Genomic DNA, 19,191 nt, shown 5'->3' with positions numbered 1-19,191 from the left:
TACCTTAAGTTTAGTAAAAAAGTACATAATAGGAGAGGCTCTAGTTCACTGTAATGCAATTAGGAAACAGAAGAATAGAAGATGCAGATATAAAAAGATTAGACAAGTCCAGCATGTTCCTTGGTCCCCCTTTTGGAGAAAGACCTTGTGGTGACCAAGGAACATACTGGGCCACTTCGTAGTCCTGCAATCCCTGGAACATTTTGCGTCATTTGAGGCTTTGGGCAACATCTTAACTTCTAAAGTATGTACACACATCAGTTTAAAAAGCAGCAAAAATGTTAAGAAACATATGAACACTATGAAATTGTTGAAACAAACTTTTTAAAGTTATTCAGTCCTAAAAAAGCATATTGTACTTTGCAACAGCATTTATTATAAAATACTTTCCCTTCTGAATCAAAATTTTTGTTTTCTTTAAGCCCATTCTGCTATTGTAACTCTATGCCTACTTCAAATAATTACAGTATGGCTCAGGAAACCCTAACATTTTTTTTGCCAATATCATTTGTCTTCATAATTTTCTTGATCATAATGTAGAGTCTGCAGTGGCACAATTAGAACCCGGACCTTCAGTTAAGCATGATAATTTTTACCACTGGTATCAAAAATCACACTTGGGCCATAATAGCTAATTTCTCAATAAGGGTGGACAAAGGATTCTTCATTCTCAGGATTTAGAAAGCATCTGTACCAGTATTTGTTTCACCTGTGATATTATTCCTAATTACAGTTTTCTTCTATAAACAAAGAATTTTTAAAAAATTTAGGAAACTGTCAAAATAAATCTACACTGAAATGCAGATTTGCAAGCTAAAATTTTAACTATTAGGGTGCATCTTAGGGTTTTTTTAAGTGCTGATTATTTTTTTACCACACTGACATAATTTTCCTTTTATATAATAGCATCGTATATACTGTGCCTGTGAAATACTTATGTATATGCATGGAGAAGGTATGAAATCTACATCTATAAGAGTGTCTTGACTCCTCTGCTTGAATACTAGAGCTACTTGTGAATACTGGAACTCTTCCAGATTTGCAGTGTACCAGCTTCTCATGCATCTAGAATATATTTCATATTGTGTCTTTTACAACTCTAGTTTTCCAAGCTTAACAGTATGACTCTGTCTGCATTCATTCTTTGACCTGGAGTTACCCTCATTCTGGTAGCTATTTTGCATGATTTAGTATTCATACTTCACAAATTTAGATGATATCATCATGAATTTCCAATTTTACAAAATGGTGCAAAGAAAATAGTACAAAAGTTGCCTACATTATAGCTTAGAAAAAAGACTGAAGCACTTAACAGTACAGCTTTGTTTACAATACAGCTTCTGCCAGCACTGGTGTCTAAGCTGTGGGTGTTATAGTCATAGTCATTGGGTACAGCCATGGCAGGAGACACCTTCAGCACTTACATGCTGAAGTTCAGCTCTTACTATGTGCTTGTTTTTTATGTGCTGGTTCTTTTTTTCAGTAACTTCTCTCAATACTTTGACTATGTGAAGCCCATTTTCCTGGTCCTTCTTTCAGTTTATGTTGAACAATTTGATTTTTCTTAGCCGGTTTTCTGTCTTTGTCAGAAAAAAAACGCAGTTAAAGATGTGCACTTTCTAATTCCTGAGCATTCAAATGTGTTTTGTTGGTTGTATTGTCACAATCTTTATTCATATAAGTAAACCTTATCTACTTTATTTATATAAGTAAAGCTTAGTCATATAAGCTTTTCAACTGTTAATGCGGCCATATCATCTCAGTGCAAAGCTGAGGCCCTGCAGGATAACATGGGTGATATGAGATACTGTCTCCCAGTAAGGGAATTTTGACATAAGTAAGTTTTATTTTGCTTTTTCAGATCTGCCTGGTTCCCGATTCAGACATCACTATCTTCACTTTTGCCTTGTCTTTTGGGCTCTCCCAGGGTAGTTTTGCTTCTTTCAAGTCTGTGGCAGTTTCATAATATTTTGATATATATTTCCCAGGGTACTTTGGCAGTTTTTTGGGCTAGGAATGTATGGGGATGTGGATATCTACCTAACAGCAGGAGATACTAGATTAGCAGCAGAGCAAGCTGTGTAGCAGTTACTGAGGTGTGGACATGTGCAAACTTAGAATAACATAGTCCCCACTTTTCTTTTTATCTTAGACATCATTGACAAACATTCTGCCAGGTGTGCTTTTAGTCAAAAATATTAACATAAAAAAGAGCCCTTAAAACAACCTCACAAATACTGCTGGACTTTTAAAATTTTATATGAAACCTGTATACAGAAACAGTCCCACCTATAGCATGATATACGGCAACCCTGCAGCTGAGTTTGAACAGACAACTATTTGTCTGCTCTGAGATATGCGTAGCATTAGTGTAGTTGGTTCAGTATAAGGTCAGAAGATACCACTCTGGTCATCCAGTCAAACCTGCTTTATAAAGTCATTCTTTCAGTTTTCTGGATTATTTTCTGTTTGAACTGCAGCACACTTTTCTCAAAAATACTACTCCTAAAAACAAACCAACAAACAAAACCAAACCAACCAAGAATGTTTTTTAATTTCCACATATGAACAGTCATCCACATCTTGTGGTAAATTACTTCAGCAGCTGAGTTATGAACCTGCACATTTTTCCTCAGCTGAGTTTTTTTAGCTTCATCTTTCTGTCACTGCTTTGTTTGCCAAATTAGACAGAGGTCCAATACAGCATTAATAGACAGTAATCAAGTTCTTTCCTAAACTCTGTTTGTTCACTATCAGTACTGTTGTTCTAATTCAGACAAGAAAGCAAATATGGAGTATCTAATTAGTATTAGTTCAAAAAGCAATTATTGTAGTGGTCAAAGCAATTATTTTTCTGGTCTTGATAATAATGTGGTTGTCTCTAATCACAAGCTTCTTTTGGCTAAATCAGATAATCAGAGTCTAAGTAGGTGGCAAATGTTGCTATAATGGAAGTTATAGTTGCTTCTGCATTCTCTCCTTAATGGAATATTTAAGGACACACATGAGCACTCTGAAATGTGTTTATTCTAATCCAGCCATCCAAATTTAATATACTTAAACCTTTTAGGGATACTTTATTCTGAACATGTGGATATAGACCTATACTTTACACTTTGAAACAGCTTTGCCTACGGCATCAACAAGCTGTGGAGCTCCAAAGTTGTGGCTAAAGGAAGTTGTGCAAATACTGACCTTTATATCCTCCTACTGATTGTTCTGCTGAGATTTGTTTACTTCACCTGCAAGAAAAAGAAGGAGAATCTTTGGAGGGTAATAAGTGATGCTTCACTAGCTAACATGTTAAGAAAACACCTAGGGAAAGTCTAACCAACTTTTTCTCATGATTTATCCTAGTTTTCTTTTCCTCTAAATATTTATTTCCCTGTAGTCCTGTTGGATTTCAATCCTGTGTACGATAGGACCCTAAGTCATTGATAATTTTGATCAGAGATTCCAAAATATTTTGCTTACAGGAAGAACCTTAGAAAGCTTCAAAGAACAGCTAGATTTAAAAATCAGGTTTCAGAATAACAGAACAAAAATAATAGGACTTTCTTAAATATATAAAAATCAAAATTACTGGATAAGGCAGACCAGAAGTTAAAGCTTTCCTATCACAACCTACTGCAACTGCGACTAAGATAAAATTAACATCCTGCAATCTGCTACAGTCAGATTGCACCTTTTAAATGTAGTCCATGTAACATTTGCGGTGTGCTAAGGCTTTAGAAAAACACCTTAAGTGGGAGTTAAAGGCTTTTTTTACAGTCAAAAAAGAATAACTTCTTTCTAATATGTACTTGTGTGCATCTGCACATAGTAAGGATGTTTCATTGTGTTGTGATATAGTCAACAAGATACTATTAAATAAAATTATTTTTAGAAACCCAAATATGTAAAGAATAGAAAGTATATTGTCTAGTAAGATAATAAAAGCTTACAAATAGGCTAACGCTTGTGTGGGTTTAGTTGCTGCTAAATTTTAGTTGTTGTCGTGGATTACTTGCTTTGGTATTTAGTGTTTGAAATCTATGAATAAGTATTTTATGAAGTCAAACGGTTTAACTCTTCTGAAAAACTTAAGTTTACAGGAAAAAGTACAGTAAACTTTCTGAACTTCAGTATTGTAGTACTTTTTGTGTCTTTTAATCAGATAACATTGCTAAAATTAAACAAAGTTACTATGCCATTTTCACAGAATGTAAATAAGTAGGGTTATAATTTTACAAAGAAACAATGCTCTATATGGTGTAAAATCAAAGATCATTTAAATTATGGTGTTTCCAGTTGTCTTTAGAGAAAATAAGTAGTACAAGGTTAGGTTTGTTTTGTTTATCTTTCACGTATATAAGCTACCATGTATTCATAATTGACTCCAATTAGCGCTGCATATAATAAATATCAGTATACTGAAATACTTTTAAAATATTGTTATTTAGCTCAATACTCTCCCTCATAATCGAAAATATTAATCACTCTTTATAGACACTCTTTATAGTGCTAATTGTAGTTTATAATCTACTTAATTGTGTCAGTTTTAATACAGCCTGAATAATGCCAAAATTATGTCAGAAAGAAAGATATAGAAAAGAAAAAGCAAAAATCAAATTTAGGTGGGTTTCTAGAATTATTTTATTTGTTTCATCACAATTTTTTTTCTGTTTTAATCCTTGATTCTTTTTCTTCTGCATAAATTCTGCATAAACAGACACTTTTCTAAGCATTCGCTTGCTGGTAGTCCCTGAAAATAGAAAGAAAAATGTGATGAATAACAAAATATAAACAGTATTAGTAGGAAAATTTTGAATCTACTTTCAAAAGTAGTATTGGGGTATATTGTGACTACTGTCCTCTGCCAGTGTAACTACCATTAAGTAATCTATGGTTATGTAGTTGGAAAGTGCTTTTGCAATGTCTATGATGTGCCAGGTCATTACCACCACTACATATGGCTTTGAGCCGTGGTTTACAAAACCATATAGATGACTTCTTTAAAATTGCATAAAATAAAAATTGGGCTGGAAAGTTTGATTATGAATGGAAAAAAAAATAAAAAACATGCTTATAGAATAGAAAGCAGAAAATACAAATTAGGACCCATTAAAGAAAAATTGAAAATAAATGCATATGTGTAACTTCTGTATTTAAACACACATCAAAGTAATCTTAGAAATAATTTAATAAAGTACATGAATAATTTAATAAAGTACAATGAAGTATGATTCCCATACTTCAGTGTAACAAAAAGTACTTTGGTGAGAGAATCTTGAAAGTTACCAGCTTATATTGCACAAAAAATAATGAGGAAGACATTGTGTGTTCTAACTTTTTTTCCTCAGTCTCTTGTGAAAACTGCTTGGATACTGGATTTTTTTTTTTTTTACATTGCCAGGCTATCTCCTCCCAAGTGAATTTGAGGTGGAGAATATTTCTCCTGAGTTTCATTATGTGAACTGCATTTGGGTAATTTTTAAAAAGAAAATGCTAAAGTACATAACTGGCAGTATTTTGAAAAATAAACTTAATAAAACCCAAAATATTTTAACCTTTTCTTTAAATGTTTGTCTAATGAACAAATCTAGATAATTTCAAAATAGTTATCAGGTCATCCAAGGAATTAATATGGAGTTACATCCAACATTTGTATAAGCAGAACTCTGTGCTGGGCAGAGTAGAACTCGTTGGGCAGAAGGCTGACATTTCATTTTTAATCATCCTCTTTTTGAATTTTTCTGATTTTTCCATTCAACACACACATATATATATATTTTATATATATATAATATTGAGATTCATTATCTTTTCTGCATAATCCTATGAAAACAAAGTCTCCTCAGCAGAGGGAGGAGCTAAAGATAGTCAAATGCTTCAGGACAAATGCCTTTGGTTTGCTCTGGATCTCTGGAAAGTTACAGATTTATTGGCTATATGTGCGAGACTTTGATAGCAACTTGCCAGACAGACAGTGAGTGTCTGGTAAAAATCCTTTTTGATGATATCTCTTTGCCTGAATTTCACACCTTGAATTTTTCAACAGGAAGATGAGTTCTGCACTGTGGCTGATGCTATCTGTTAGGCACACAGGTCTTGTGATTGTGGTTCTGTGGCTGCAGTTTTGTTGAATTCTGCATTTTAAATGCTGTTTCACCTTCTGAGTTATCTATTATATTCTCAAAATCAGCACTTAGTTTTTGATCGCCGAATTATTCTTCCTAAATTAACCAAAGAATCCATTAACTAGTTTGCGTCAAAATATACATAAACCAACTTTATGCTTCTGCCTTTTTTAGTGTTTTTCTTTTTCTTTCTTTTTTTTAAACAATGATAGCAAATGTAAAAAACACACAGAAAAATATTTATAAGTAAATGAAAATACAGATATTTGCCTAACCTCATTCTGTATTCCTCTCCATCTGTCTGGTTGAACAAACCACACAGTGTTAGTAAATGAATACATTGAGCAAACAGTATTTAGGTTTTTTCTTTTGCTTTCCGAATTTTATTTCAAAAGTATGCATATTACCACTGTATAAATTTATGTGGAGTTTATTTACATTTAATACTTTCACAGATTCTTTGCCATTGCAAAGATTTACTCCTTGGGCTCAAATGGCCTGGGATGCTCAGCTTGACTCATATTCCCCCACTGTTAAAAGAGAAACTGGAGATGCTCTATTCCAACCTCAACAGACAACCCTACCCTTCATGTTCTATAAATGTCTGTTGATGGTGCTCTTTACCTCTTCAGAAGAGCTCAGGATGTGTAGGATGGAAGGAAAGATATGGGGAGAGGGCACGAGGAAGAGGAGGGAGTAGTGCCTATTCCTCCACCTTCTACCTGTTAAAAGCCCTAGGAGTCAGCATACCTCCTACTAACCATAGGAGGAGGTTAAAGCTCCATTTTCTGGGAATTCTTTCAAGTCTCTGTTTCAGCACTGCCTCTTCCCTGCAAAACAATTTTCCAGGGTGTTTTGACAGATGTAGGTGACTATAGATGATGAGGTTGTGGAAAGAATGAACAGAAATGCGAGTCTCATTTAAGGAATGGATGGAGAAATGACACTGGATAGGAAATGAGTTGACAGAATGTTGAAATTCATGTTTCTACTACTAGCTCACTGAAAATCCTGCTGACCCTTTCAAATCATCTTCTCCAGACAACAATCAAAAACCTTTGTTTTCCAGCCACCTTGACTCCAAATCCTCTTGCAATCTCACTGCTCCTTTCTCACTGCTTACTCAGTTCCCAAATCTTTTCTTTTTACTCCCTCCTTGCCTCTGGGTTATCACTCACCCCTCCTGCACTCCTATATACTTGAGTCCTTTTCCAAGGCTTATATAACCTTGATTTTTGCTTATACTGCTAAAGAAGCTTTGAACTCTGAGTGTAGAATTTATATCTGTTTACTGTCTGTGGTGGTCACTTGTCACATATCTAAAATAACATATTATGTTCATTTTTGCCAGATAAAAATTGGTCATCCTAAAAAAAATTGAATACGTCTTTATTCTTAAAAAATAACTTGTATTTGGATTTTGTCCTTGATAACTTTGAATGACAATAAGAAGACTGTCAACTCTTGTCAATCACTTCATTATATACTTGACAACTTCCAGTTAGAACATAAGACAAAGGCATGGCTGAGCAGTAGCAAACCTAATTCTAGATAAATAAAAGAAAAATCACCCACAGGAGAGAATGAAAATGCCAACTGGACATCGGTGTATTTTGCCTTTCATCAGCCTTCATTTGTCACTTCCTGCTTGACATTCTAGGTCAGATAAGTCAGATTTTAATGCTTTACTTATTCTTTTCACTTTGCTAACATGCTTTTAAATGAATAGTTTTTGTATATAATAAGGGGTAGTGTCGTTTGTCCATAGGAGCACATTAGGAATGTGTACCTCAGAGATCCATCTTGCTGTATTCTGGCATCAATGGCTGATTTGGCAGAAGGCTGAACTGTGAAAACTTCCGATGATGACATTTAAACTTTATTTAAGCTACTCCTATTTTTAATGCACTATTACAACCTACAATCAATGTCAGTTAACTCATAGCTGATATTCAGTGACTAAATCAGTTAGTGCTCTTTCCAGAAATGTTCCTGTGGGACTTTGAGGAGCAACCTGCTCAATGTTTTGTTTGTGAGCTCTGAGCATTTAAATTTTAAGCAGTCTGTATCCAAATCTCTTCTAAAGAAATCTTTTGCAAGTACAAGAATATTAAACAACATTAGCTGCATATGGATTGTAAAAATGTGGCAAAACTTTCTTTTCCCAAAGGAAAACCCTTGTAAATTTTTTAATCTGTAACAGACTTTGCAGCCTTAAGGATGGATTGCAAACACACTGTCCCAGCATCTCAGGAGAGGAAAGATTTTTGAAAGGTGATCAAGTATTTGATGTGTGGTAGTATTTTTCTAGGAAATAATGGATAATAAATCAGGATGTGATTTCATTGTTAAAAGCAAAAGCTTTTTTGAAGGGTCTTAGAAGTTAATGATGTTGTACTTCAGATTTGTGTTTTAGCTTCCTCCTTGTACTGTTAATAACAGCTCAGGTCTGAGTCCCTGGGAAAAGTGTGGTTAATGTAAGCAAGCAAATTAATATAGGAGGAAGCTTACAGAAATGATAGGGCAGTTTACTAAGGCTCTAGTGAAGTCAATAAGAAAACTCTATAGCTTGCTTCAGCATAGATAGGTTGTCTGAGATAGGAAATTTCCTTTCCTATTCACAAAATACAGTTTTCTAACATTCTCATCAGCTATTTCATATACTCTTTTCTTAACAGAAAACTTTCTTTCTCTTCTAAACTCAGTTCTTGAATGGTCTTAGATATTATTCTTCTTGATAATAGCATATTATTTATGTAACAGTCACTTTTATTTTGTAAGATTATATATTTTGCTCTACTGATTACATGCAATTTAAAATACTGGAATCTGAAGAAGAGCCAATACAAATGACCACTTATAGCTGCACAAGGTCTTGTCACCTTTGTCTTAATTTGCTTTGAATTTATTGCTATGTAATAAATATTAGAGGTAGGGAGTGTATATTTTTTCAATTTTTTTGACATTGGACACGATATGAATTTTTGGTACCTGATGGATATTTTTGTAAGTTTGATATTATTTTGGCTGATATTTGAGTAAAAATTGGTTTATTTTTAATTGCTGTTTGAAGTAAAAATAAAAATGTATGCCTAAAGCGATCTTAGTTCTTTCTCAGACTAAAGTTAGTGATAATATGGAAATCACTCAATCCTGTTGCAGATATTGTGTTAAACCTCCAAGTAAATGTAGCTCTGATATTGGGTATAGTGCTGTAAAGCTTAACTCTTGTGAGATACTCCTGTAAAGAGAGTCAATTTGTTATACAAAAATTTTGCTGTTCAAGTTGCTTGGAGGGACAGGTGGGAATTCTTTCTAAACTATCGTGGGTTAATGATGGGAAGTATCTCAGCCCCACACAGTTTCTTACTCACTACCTGCCCCTCCTGCCCCCCACCTTCCCAGTGGGATGGGTGAGAGAATCAGAAGGGCAAAAGTGAGGAAACTGGTGGGTTGAGATAAAGACAGTTAAACAGGTAAAACAAACCTCCCCATGCAACCAAAGCAAAGCAGGGAATTAATTCACCAGGTCCCATGAGTAGGCAGGTGTTCAGCCACTCCCAGGAAAGCTGGGCTTGTGCACAAGTAACAGTTACTTGGAAAGACAAATTTACTCCAAATGTACCCCCTTCATCCTTCCCCACAGCTTTTATTGCCGAGCATTAGAGAACAGTCTGGAATAGCCCTTTGGCGGGCTGGGGTCAGCTGTCCCCACCGTGTCTCCTCCTCGTTTGTTGTGCACGCCCAGCCTGTTTGCTGCCAGGGCAGCATAAAAAACAGAGAAGGCCTTGATGGTGTGTAGGTGCTGCTCAGCAACAGCTGAAAGATCTCCGTGTTATCAACACTGAGAAATCATAAATGCAAAACATAGCGCCATCCCGGCTGCTGGGAAAAAATTAGGTTCATCCCCAATACATCCATGTAAACCTGTGCTGTGGCTGTTATTTAACACTGGGCACTACTGAATAGCATTTACTTACTAGTTCTTTTCATTCCTTACTTTGCAATTAGAATTTTCTTCTTTCAGGCTGAAATTAGTGGTTGAGATTCTAAAAAGATCAGCTTCTGATAACGTACTTGTTTATGGAAATTTAAAAAGAAAAAAAAAAGGTGCCACCACTCAGAGTGTGGATATAACTTATCCATTTGCATTTGCAAATCAGGCAGTTGAAAACGAGCAAACTGCATTTTTTCCTAACTATAAGAATGTAAATTCTATTTACTGAAATCTACCCCTGCTTCTGCTGTTGAAGTAATGTACTGCAGCAGTCTTTGCCATTATTTCAAGTAAAATATGTCACTGTAACTGTTCAAAGACAAATGGGAGAAATATATCCTCATGGATATTCTTTTTAAATGATATATTAAAGACTAATACCAGAAGATGGGGATATCTAAAAACAAATTACAATTAATGAACCAATGTTAGAACAGTAATAGATTTTGGGTTTTATTTATTTTCTAATTTTCTTTTGTAGCCAGAAACTCCTGTGAAAATGATTCCTTATTTACTAAACTTGAAAAGAGAATGAAAATTTGCATATAAACCCTGACCAAAGAGAGAGAATAATAAGCAATCAAGAATTAGTTGGTAAAATAATTTGATATGTCACTGCTTCCCTCACATGTTAAATGATTTTTAAATCAGTTTATTGAATAAAACTGTCATTATTTGTGCAATGTGAGAGAAGAAATTCTGATTTCTTTATTCTGTTTACAAGAAGAAATAAACAATTTTCATTACTCAATATTTTTATATTTATCACCAAATTTCACTTGCCAGTCAAGATGCATATGGTGTACTCCTTATCTGCTACTGGGTCAACCTAAGTAACTTTTCTTCCTCTGAAATTGTTATCCTGGAGCAGCTAAAAGCACACAGTATTAAGAGCTAGTAAAATTATTGGGACTTCCCTTATTTTCTTGCAAGAATTTCTCATTATTTTTTCCTGCCAAATTTCCTTCTTCTGCATCAGTTCTCCTGGGTTTGTTATTATCTCTTTTATATTAGGCACTGGAAATAAGAGTGGATTTTCAGCCTTGGTGGAAAAGGAGCAGCTGTTTCATCCTGTGTCCTGTCCAGTCTTAAAATAAAATATTCTGAATCATATCCAATCTCAAAGAATTCTTCTTACTGTGGCTTTTTGCAGTCCAACTGGATGATTAACTGTGCTTTATCGGTATATGACCACCATAGCCAAATTCTTTTCATATGCCATATCTGCAGGTCATGTCTTTACAGCTAATAATTTCATCTATCTTCAGTACCTCCAGGAAATTTCCTTTTCAGGACAGACAGCTGCAATGGATAGATAGTGATTTCTCTGTGTGGGGAAAAAAATTACTATATTTCATCTCCTCTAGAAGTACAGAAGAAGCTCACAAATTTCTGATAGCCAGCAGGAAAACATGCTTTGGAAAAAAAAATCCTTTCACTCTGCAAAGTGGTAGGGTTTGCTGTTTCAGGCACTTTGCATGGCTTAAATTTTGGGATCTTCTCAATTCCATTTCTTTCTGGAGGGTTTCGTTTTTCTTTTTCTTTCTTTCCTTCCCTTTTCCAGTACCAGGAATAAGAGATACTGCAGGGAACAGGGTGAAAAACACGCCAAGTCTTAAAAAACATTGCATCTGCATATTTTACAAACTGCACCAAGGCTGCACTTGTAGGTTTACAAAGTAGTTAAGAACTCTAAAATTGAAAAGTTGCACTTTTAGAAGGAAGAAGTCCTTTGTGTAGTGTTCTTTTCTATATTAGAATTGTTTTTCCTCTTAAGTATTTCAAAAATTGTTCACATAGGTCAAGAGCTATAGTTGTATCAATTTTCCAGACTCTCATTAAAATCAAATGCCTTTTGTTTCTATACTTGACTTTAAAAAGCTGAATGAATCTCACAATATTCTTTTCCCTATTAAAATAGCTTCTAGTGCTGTCTTGGGATCAAATTTTATTCTCACACATTTAAAAGATTACTCATTTAATGTAATATGCGAAAGAATGGTTATTTTATTTACTCATTAAAATGGCATTTTAGAGGCAGGTGCATAAAATTGTTTGTCCACTAGTTACAGAATATTTTTAGTGGTAAAGCATCTTTACACTGAGCTTCTATGTAGGCCACTAATGGAGTGGTCTTTAAATTGATTTACTTCGGGGGGTTGTTTGTAGTTTTTTCATAAACCCATAAGAGAGGAAGGTGAATTTAAATTCTGTAATTTAGATGTTCACAGAGGGTGTTTACTTCTCTATAGAGATAAGCAAAATATTCAGAATGTTATCAAACCTTTTCATCTGTTATGTAAAAAAGAACAGAGCTAAAAGCCTGTCATGCCTTGAATTTTATCAAAATTGATTAAAGTCTTTATTCAGGAAGTTTAAATAGTGGCACATTAAATAGAAGTTAAAAATGGCAACTGTATTTCTTCCCCGGTGGATTAGGCTCCACCTCAGTATGGCCACAGAACTGTTAATAGCATATCTTGGATGCATTCTAATAATATTTTATAAATATCTAAAGTGACTACTGAGAATGCCATTGACTGTACTATCTGACCTACCATCAAGATCTGATGCTTACTGTGGTGTAGCTGAACTTTGATGTATTTTAATTAAATCTCCTCTGACTATTCTTTGTGGCGGTTTAGCTTGTTAGTCTGCTTCATGAATGGGAATGTGCAGAGCTGAGTCAAAGGAAAAATGAGGTCACTTTTTTAGAACCAGAATTCTTGAAAATGGGAATATATTCATGTTTTCTATCTACTGCCCTTTTTTTGCTTGTAAGGAAAAAATGAGGCTCTCTGGACCTCACCATTTATTTATAGTTTTTTTGTTAATGTGTGGGAATAGTAACTTGAAAGATAGGCATGAATGTTGACTCTCTCCTGAGGGAACTGAGGGCCCTATGTGCAAACCAGATCCATCCCACAGGGAAGTCTCTGCCTCCCTGGGGCCCAGATAAGAGATATTACTAGGAGACTCCTTGGACTGATTTGGTCCTCTGATTATTACCCATTGCTGGTAATGGTAATTGGTTGTCCAAGTCAGCAGTGATGAGAAATCCCAGGTCAATCAAAAAGGACTTCAGGGCACTGGGATGACTAGAAGAAGGGACAGGAGCACAGGTGGCTTTCCTCAATCCCTTTGGCAGCAGGGAAGAATGCTGAAAGGAACAGGAAAACCCACCTGTTCCAACACACGGCTTGAGGACTGGTGTCATTGAGGGAATTTTGGCCTTTTTGGTCATGGGGCAGCTTATGCAGCACCAGGCCTGTTGGAGATAGATGGTATTCACTTGTCTAAAAGGGGGGAAAGAATTCTACCCCGTGAGCTGGCAGGGCTGATTGAGAGGGCTTTAAGCTAGGCTTGAAGGGGGAAAGAGGATAAGACAAGGCTCACTAGAGATGAGCCTGAGGGTAGCAGGCCAGTGTTGGGGGTGAAATTGTTAGCCTACCTGAAGTGCATCTACACCAATGCACACAGCAGGGGTGTCAAACAGGAGGAGCTGGAAGCCGTTGTGCAGCAGGAAAGCTATGATGTAGTTGCCATCACAGAAATGTGATGGGATGCTGCAATGGAGGGCTACAAGCCCTTCAGAAGGGACAGATGAGGAAGGAGATGCAGTAGATGACTCTGTATATTAGCGAATGTTTTGACTGTATAGAGCCCAAGGGCAGTGACGATAAGGTTGAGTTCTATGGGTAAGAAGGGCTGGTGGGAGACGTGGTGGTTGGAGGCTGTCTTGGGCTCAGCGACCATGGAATTTTCAATTCTGGTTAAGTAAGGAAGGGAGTCAACAAAACTTCTACCTTGGAATTTCAGAGCGTGGACTTTGGCCTGTTCAGAATACTGTCTCAGAGAGTGCCCTGGGAAACAGTTCTTACTGACAAAGGGGTCCAAGAAGGTTGGACACACCTTAAGAAGGAATTCTTAAAGGCACAGAAGCAGGCCATCCCTATGTGCCAAAAGAAGAACCATGGAGGAAGATGACCAGCCTGACTGAGCAGGGAACTTTTGCTGGAAGTCATGATAAAATGGAGAGTTTATGACCTTTGAAAGAAGGGGCAGGCAACTCAGGAAGAGTACAAGGGTGTTGTTAGGTCATGTAGAGAGGAAATTAGTAAGGTGAAAGCTCAGCTGGGACTCTACCTGGCCACTTCTGTGAAAGATAGTATAAAGTGTTTTTATAGATACATAAAAAATAACTTTAATCTTGATTTGATGTCTTGCTAAAAAGAGGTCATGACTTTAAAACAACTCACAATATTAATTTCAAAGTTATTTTTTAATTTTCTTTGAATATTATAATTAAGATTCCATTTTTGCATTGTATTTCACCACAAAGACACAGGTTTAATCACCCTGAGCTTCTCCTACAGTCCCTGCAGAATATGTTTAATGGATGTAATCTCACTGGGAAATTGATCCCAAAAGTTTTACCAGCATTACCAAAAGGTGAATCAATGCTTTTGATTCATAATATAGACCAAAATATAGTCAGAAATACTGCAGATACATTTATAGATAGTTGACTGGGCCTCCTAATATATGTGCAACATATGTCAAACAACCTGTCTGTGTCTGCTAGGATAGTCACCATCTCTTGAAATAACATATGCCAAGCCATCAAACTTTATCTTCCATTGGCATACACACCAGAGGTTTAGTCAATATATTGGTTTCAGCTAAGGAATATGAATTTTCTAAGTTCTGAGCTATATCAACAGACTTTCATAGTCCAGATGGGGCTGTAGACAAGTCCTTGCCACTTTTTCAGCCTGTGACTTTGTTCAGCAGGTTGAATTGACATGTTTTTGGAAATGCAGAAGCCAATGTGGCTTATTCAGCAGCAGGCTTTTATCAGTTCAGATGCATCACTTTAACAGCACTGAAAATTCATAGATGTTGCGTCATGGAAAAAAGGTAGCCTCCGATTCTTGTTTATACATGTTTGAGAAACAGCAGTTTCCAATGATGATGTATTTTAATTTGCCATATGTGTGAAAAGTTAATTAGCATATTCGTCATCCAACTCAGAAGTAGCATTGTGATTGCTTTCCCAGGCAGTTCATAAATTGTACAATTCCAGTAGAGTCGGCTCTGTCTCCCAGAGGCAGTTCTACATCCTCCCACAGCAAGCAAAGTGGCCAAGAGTTTGAATCAGGACTTTTAAAATGATATGACTTTGGTATTCTCTAAAAACTGATGGTCATGGGTGTTGACAATTCCTATTAGCTTTAGTAGTAGCCTGGCCTGTGTGATTAAGATCAGACATCAGGCCCTGCTCTGAGAGTGTGTCATTCTCTTGGATCCTGCACAGCCTAGATAACTGCAGAGAGATAACAGAGAGTTGTGAGTGAACCATTGGAGGCCATGATGTAAGTCATTACCATTTTCTTCTCTGTGGGAACTGAGTGATGGAGCAGAATCCTGAAACCTCTCTCTTGCCCATTGACCCGCATTAACAGGGTGTCACATAGCAAATGGATTTGAAACTGCTGGAAACTTTCTCACTGGGCAGAATTCATCAAGGGGCTATCCCATCAGGCAGAGAACTGAGAGCTGCCTCAGAGTTGTTAGTACAACAATTTCATGTCAGATGTGCATTTATTTAAAACAATTCTGTGGTGGTTTTAACTGATGTTGGGATCCATACGTGACAATCAGAAAAATTAGTTGCTGGTCTATCAAATATGATATCTGTGAATTTCAGCAGCGCCCAAATGAATGTCAAGGTACTGAGAACCTCTTTTTCCTCTGGACTCTTATCACTATTCTTTTTTTCAAATATATCTCATATGAAGCATCATGATAAATTGGATAGACTTGCACAATGCATTTTGGTTTAGGTCAAGGCCATTGAATTTGAAAGATCAGACTACACAAGATTAGTTCATGTAGCTCCAGAAAATTGTAGAGCAGAAGGAATTGGTGATTTAACAACTAAATACATTACATTTCTGTTACCTGGCTATAGAAATTTATGCCCTTATTCTGTTCATAAAGAACAAATACCTTTTGAATCTATTAAAAATACTTCTTAAAATGTTTATATAATATGTAAAAATGGAATATCTCAGTTTTAATGTGTTGTGTATACTAGTATTAGCATAAAATAATGACAATTATTAAAATAATGACAATAATGATGACAAGGATCATTCAATGTTTTCTACTTTTCTGCACAATGGGGAGTCACATGGTACCATCAGCTATTCATTTTGCTATTTTTCTTTTTCTCTTAATTTTAAAAGATAAATTAGCCTATTTATATGTGTGCATGTGGTAAATCATGATTCACATTTCAATATAGAAGGTAGAGCACAAATAAATACTGAGCAGCCAAATTGTGTTTACAGCTACAAGTCTTAAGCAGTAACCCCTTCAGTGAATAGTCCTTTTGATTAGTCTGGAGTGCCTTTCCTAGCTGAGTTCTTCTGGGTTTGAATTTTCAATTCCTTGTGGTGGAACCTGACCATTAATGGTCGTTACTACAAACCCAGCCTGTTCAAGCTTTAGAGACCCTCCTGAAAGAGCTTTTCCTCAAGTCTAGAAAATGTGAGTGGGGGGGAGCTTACAATAAGTGCTCAGGTTCACTCCACCCTTGTAACAGCTGCTGGGGCCCTGCAGGGCTGGTGGCTCCCTGTGGGCTGGGGCCATTGCAGGGCTCCCCTTGAGGAGCCTTCAGGGCAGGGCCTGACAGCCAAGGCAGATCCCACTCCCCAGCCAGGAGCAGGGCAGCCAGGGGTACCCATGGGATCACTGGAACTGCCTGCTGCAGCATCCTTGAGTCAGGGGCTGATGGCCCTGGGGGGTGACACAGGGTCCTGGGCTATGGGCAGGTGGAGGGAGCCCTGGACAGGAGCTGGGCAGGGGCAGGGAGGGCTGGGGGTGCTCTCAGGAGCTGGGACTGTGTCAGGTGCACTCCTAAAGTGCACCTTCCACAATGGTTACAGCCTGAAACAAAGCATTTTATGTGCTCCTAGACCAGTCCATGGTGGAATCCAAAGCCCGGTGAGTGGGGAATGTCGAGATGCACTTCACAGGCACGTTCATGCCGTGGGTTAAACCAGTAATGTAGGCACACCCATAGTGTTGTAATGTACTTTTCCTGCTACAGATTTTGTTATGATACTTGATGCTCTTATAAAATGAGTATGTGAGATGCGTACAAAACAGAAAACATTGGCCTGATACTGCAGATGGCTTAGTTTAAAAACAAACAAAGAAAAAACAACAAAACAACAACTAAATACATATTAAGATGCCTATCTTTCATCAAGATAGCCAGAAAATTACCTCTTCATTAACACTCCTTGATTATTATTTTTTCTTTATATGCTGAGAAGGGAAGTAGAAAGCTAACCTACTATGGAAACAGAAACAAAATAATACTTTAATGAAGGGTTGATCAACAGGTTAATAAACTCTCACCCTTCCATCCCCCAGTATCCCAGTTTTGCTGTGCATTGCTTTTCAGCACTCATTCTCTATGAATCCTTACAGTTATATCTCATTAATATTGAAATGCATAATAAAACACAATTAAATTCAAACATATTTCAAATATCAATGCAAGATATCAGACAAGCTTTAATTCAGTTCATTTGCTGTTGCTAAATAGTATTTGAAAAGAAAATTGAAGGATGATATGGAATTTATCAACTTTGTTTTTACTGATTATCCATAAAGTTTTGCAAATAACATTTCAGGCAGCAACATAGACAAAATTTATATGTTGAGCTGAAACATATGAGCAAAATGGCCCCTTTTTGAGACTTAAACTGACATAGATTTCAACAAGTTTATTGCAGTGAAAAGAACAGCAGATTTCCACCATAAAATGATGTGTTGGCTTAGATAGCAACATACCTGACACACAATCTTGTCTGCTGTCACATTAACAATAACTGAGATTGTGGGTAGAAAATTAAGTTGGAGAGTCAATGGACAGTCAGCAATATTGTTTAGGACAAGGTAGTAAAGCTGTAAAGTAGGTAGGTGAAGAGTGAAGAAAGGAAAACAAAAAAAATCCCAACCAATAATTTTGATAAATCAGATTTTTTTTTACTTATGTTACTAGAAAAATGAAATAAACTGAATCTTGAAAGTCTAGGTGTAGTTTATCTTTTCTTTTGCAATTATTGGTGGGTTTGGGGTTTGATTGGTTGGTTGGCTGTTTTTTTGTGATTTTTTTTTTCCTTTTAATTATCTACATGTTGTGTTTCACCCATTATTCATTTGCTCAGTGCCTGATGAAATGAAGCCTCTGTATGTTGGAAAGGGTTGCTTGGAGTCTCCTTTAGTTAGGACACGGATTACACCTTTCCAGATTAAAAAATTATTAGAGAATAAGCTGTTGTTAATGCAGGAAGGTGTTGTTGCTAATGGTAGGTGCCTTCTCGTACCTTCAGGAACTGTGACTACTGTTGTGCTTTTCTTTTTAATTCATTACTATAAGTCTTTTACTACATAAGTACTAGTTTACTACTGATAATAGTAATTTTCTTTTAACATTTTTAATCTTTGTAAATTCAGTATCATTGTCACATCTCTTTATACTATTATAATGCCACATACTGTATGAACAAAATGTTAACTTGTGCACTTTTTATCTGCTGGTAATGTAAAACAGACAAAAGGACAGAGCTGCTTAAATGAGATTTCTCATGCCTGTCTTTCCTACTATGAATTTGTGTTAGCTTTTTACTCATTTTATTGAAACCTTCAGGATGAAGTGACGTACCACTGATTATTTTGCATTACTCTTTTCCATCCCTCTTTGTTTTTGTTTTCTTTGGTGATCCTCTTTGTCCTTAGCTGCTCCACATACCAGTTCTGAGTAGAAACTTGTCCACTGGTGTTTTACAGCGTCCCATGGAGCCTTAGGACTATTCAGTCTTACTGTTTATGCTATGGTTAATCTAGACTGCATGTGTTTTTATTTTTCAGGAAACTGAAGCAGCTGTGCAGGCTAAACAGCCGAATGTGGAAGAGGTTTTGTCTAAAGGGTGTCATTTATATAAGGAAAAACCAGCTACTCATCCAGTAAAGGTAATGAAGCAACCTATAGCAATA

At 36.3% G+C, this 19,191-nt stretch overlaps 1 protein-coding gene across 12 annotated transcripts in view; it reads left to right on the top strand.

The window, feature by feature from the left end:
* The window catches only part of DMD (dystrophin), a 1,013,774-nt gene that overhangs the window by 632,696 nt on the left and 361,887 nt on the right, over positions 1-19,191 (top strand). For all 12 annotated transcript variants that reach the window (XM_027688940.1, XM_027688937.1, XM_027688948.1 and 9 more), the window contains one exon: positions 19,066-19,167. In XM_027688940.1, the coding sequence (XP_027544741.1) occupies positions 19,066-19,167 (102 nt within the window). The remainder of the gene's footprint in view (positions 1-19,065; positions 19,168-19,191) is intronic.

Source organism: Neopelma chrysocephalum, unplaced genomic scaffold, assembly GCF_003984885.1.
Source record: "Neopelma chrysocephalum unplaced genomic scaffold, ASM398488v2 Primary Assembly neopelma1_76, whole genome shotgun sequence".
NCBI lineage: Eukaryota > Metazoa > Chordata > Aves > Passeriformes > Pipridae > Neopelma > Neopelma chrysocephalum.
This window is presented reverse-complemented; position numbering and strand designations above follow the sequence as displayed.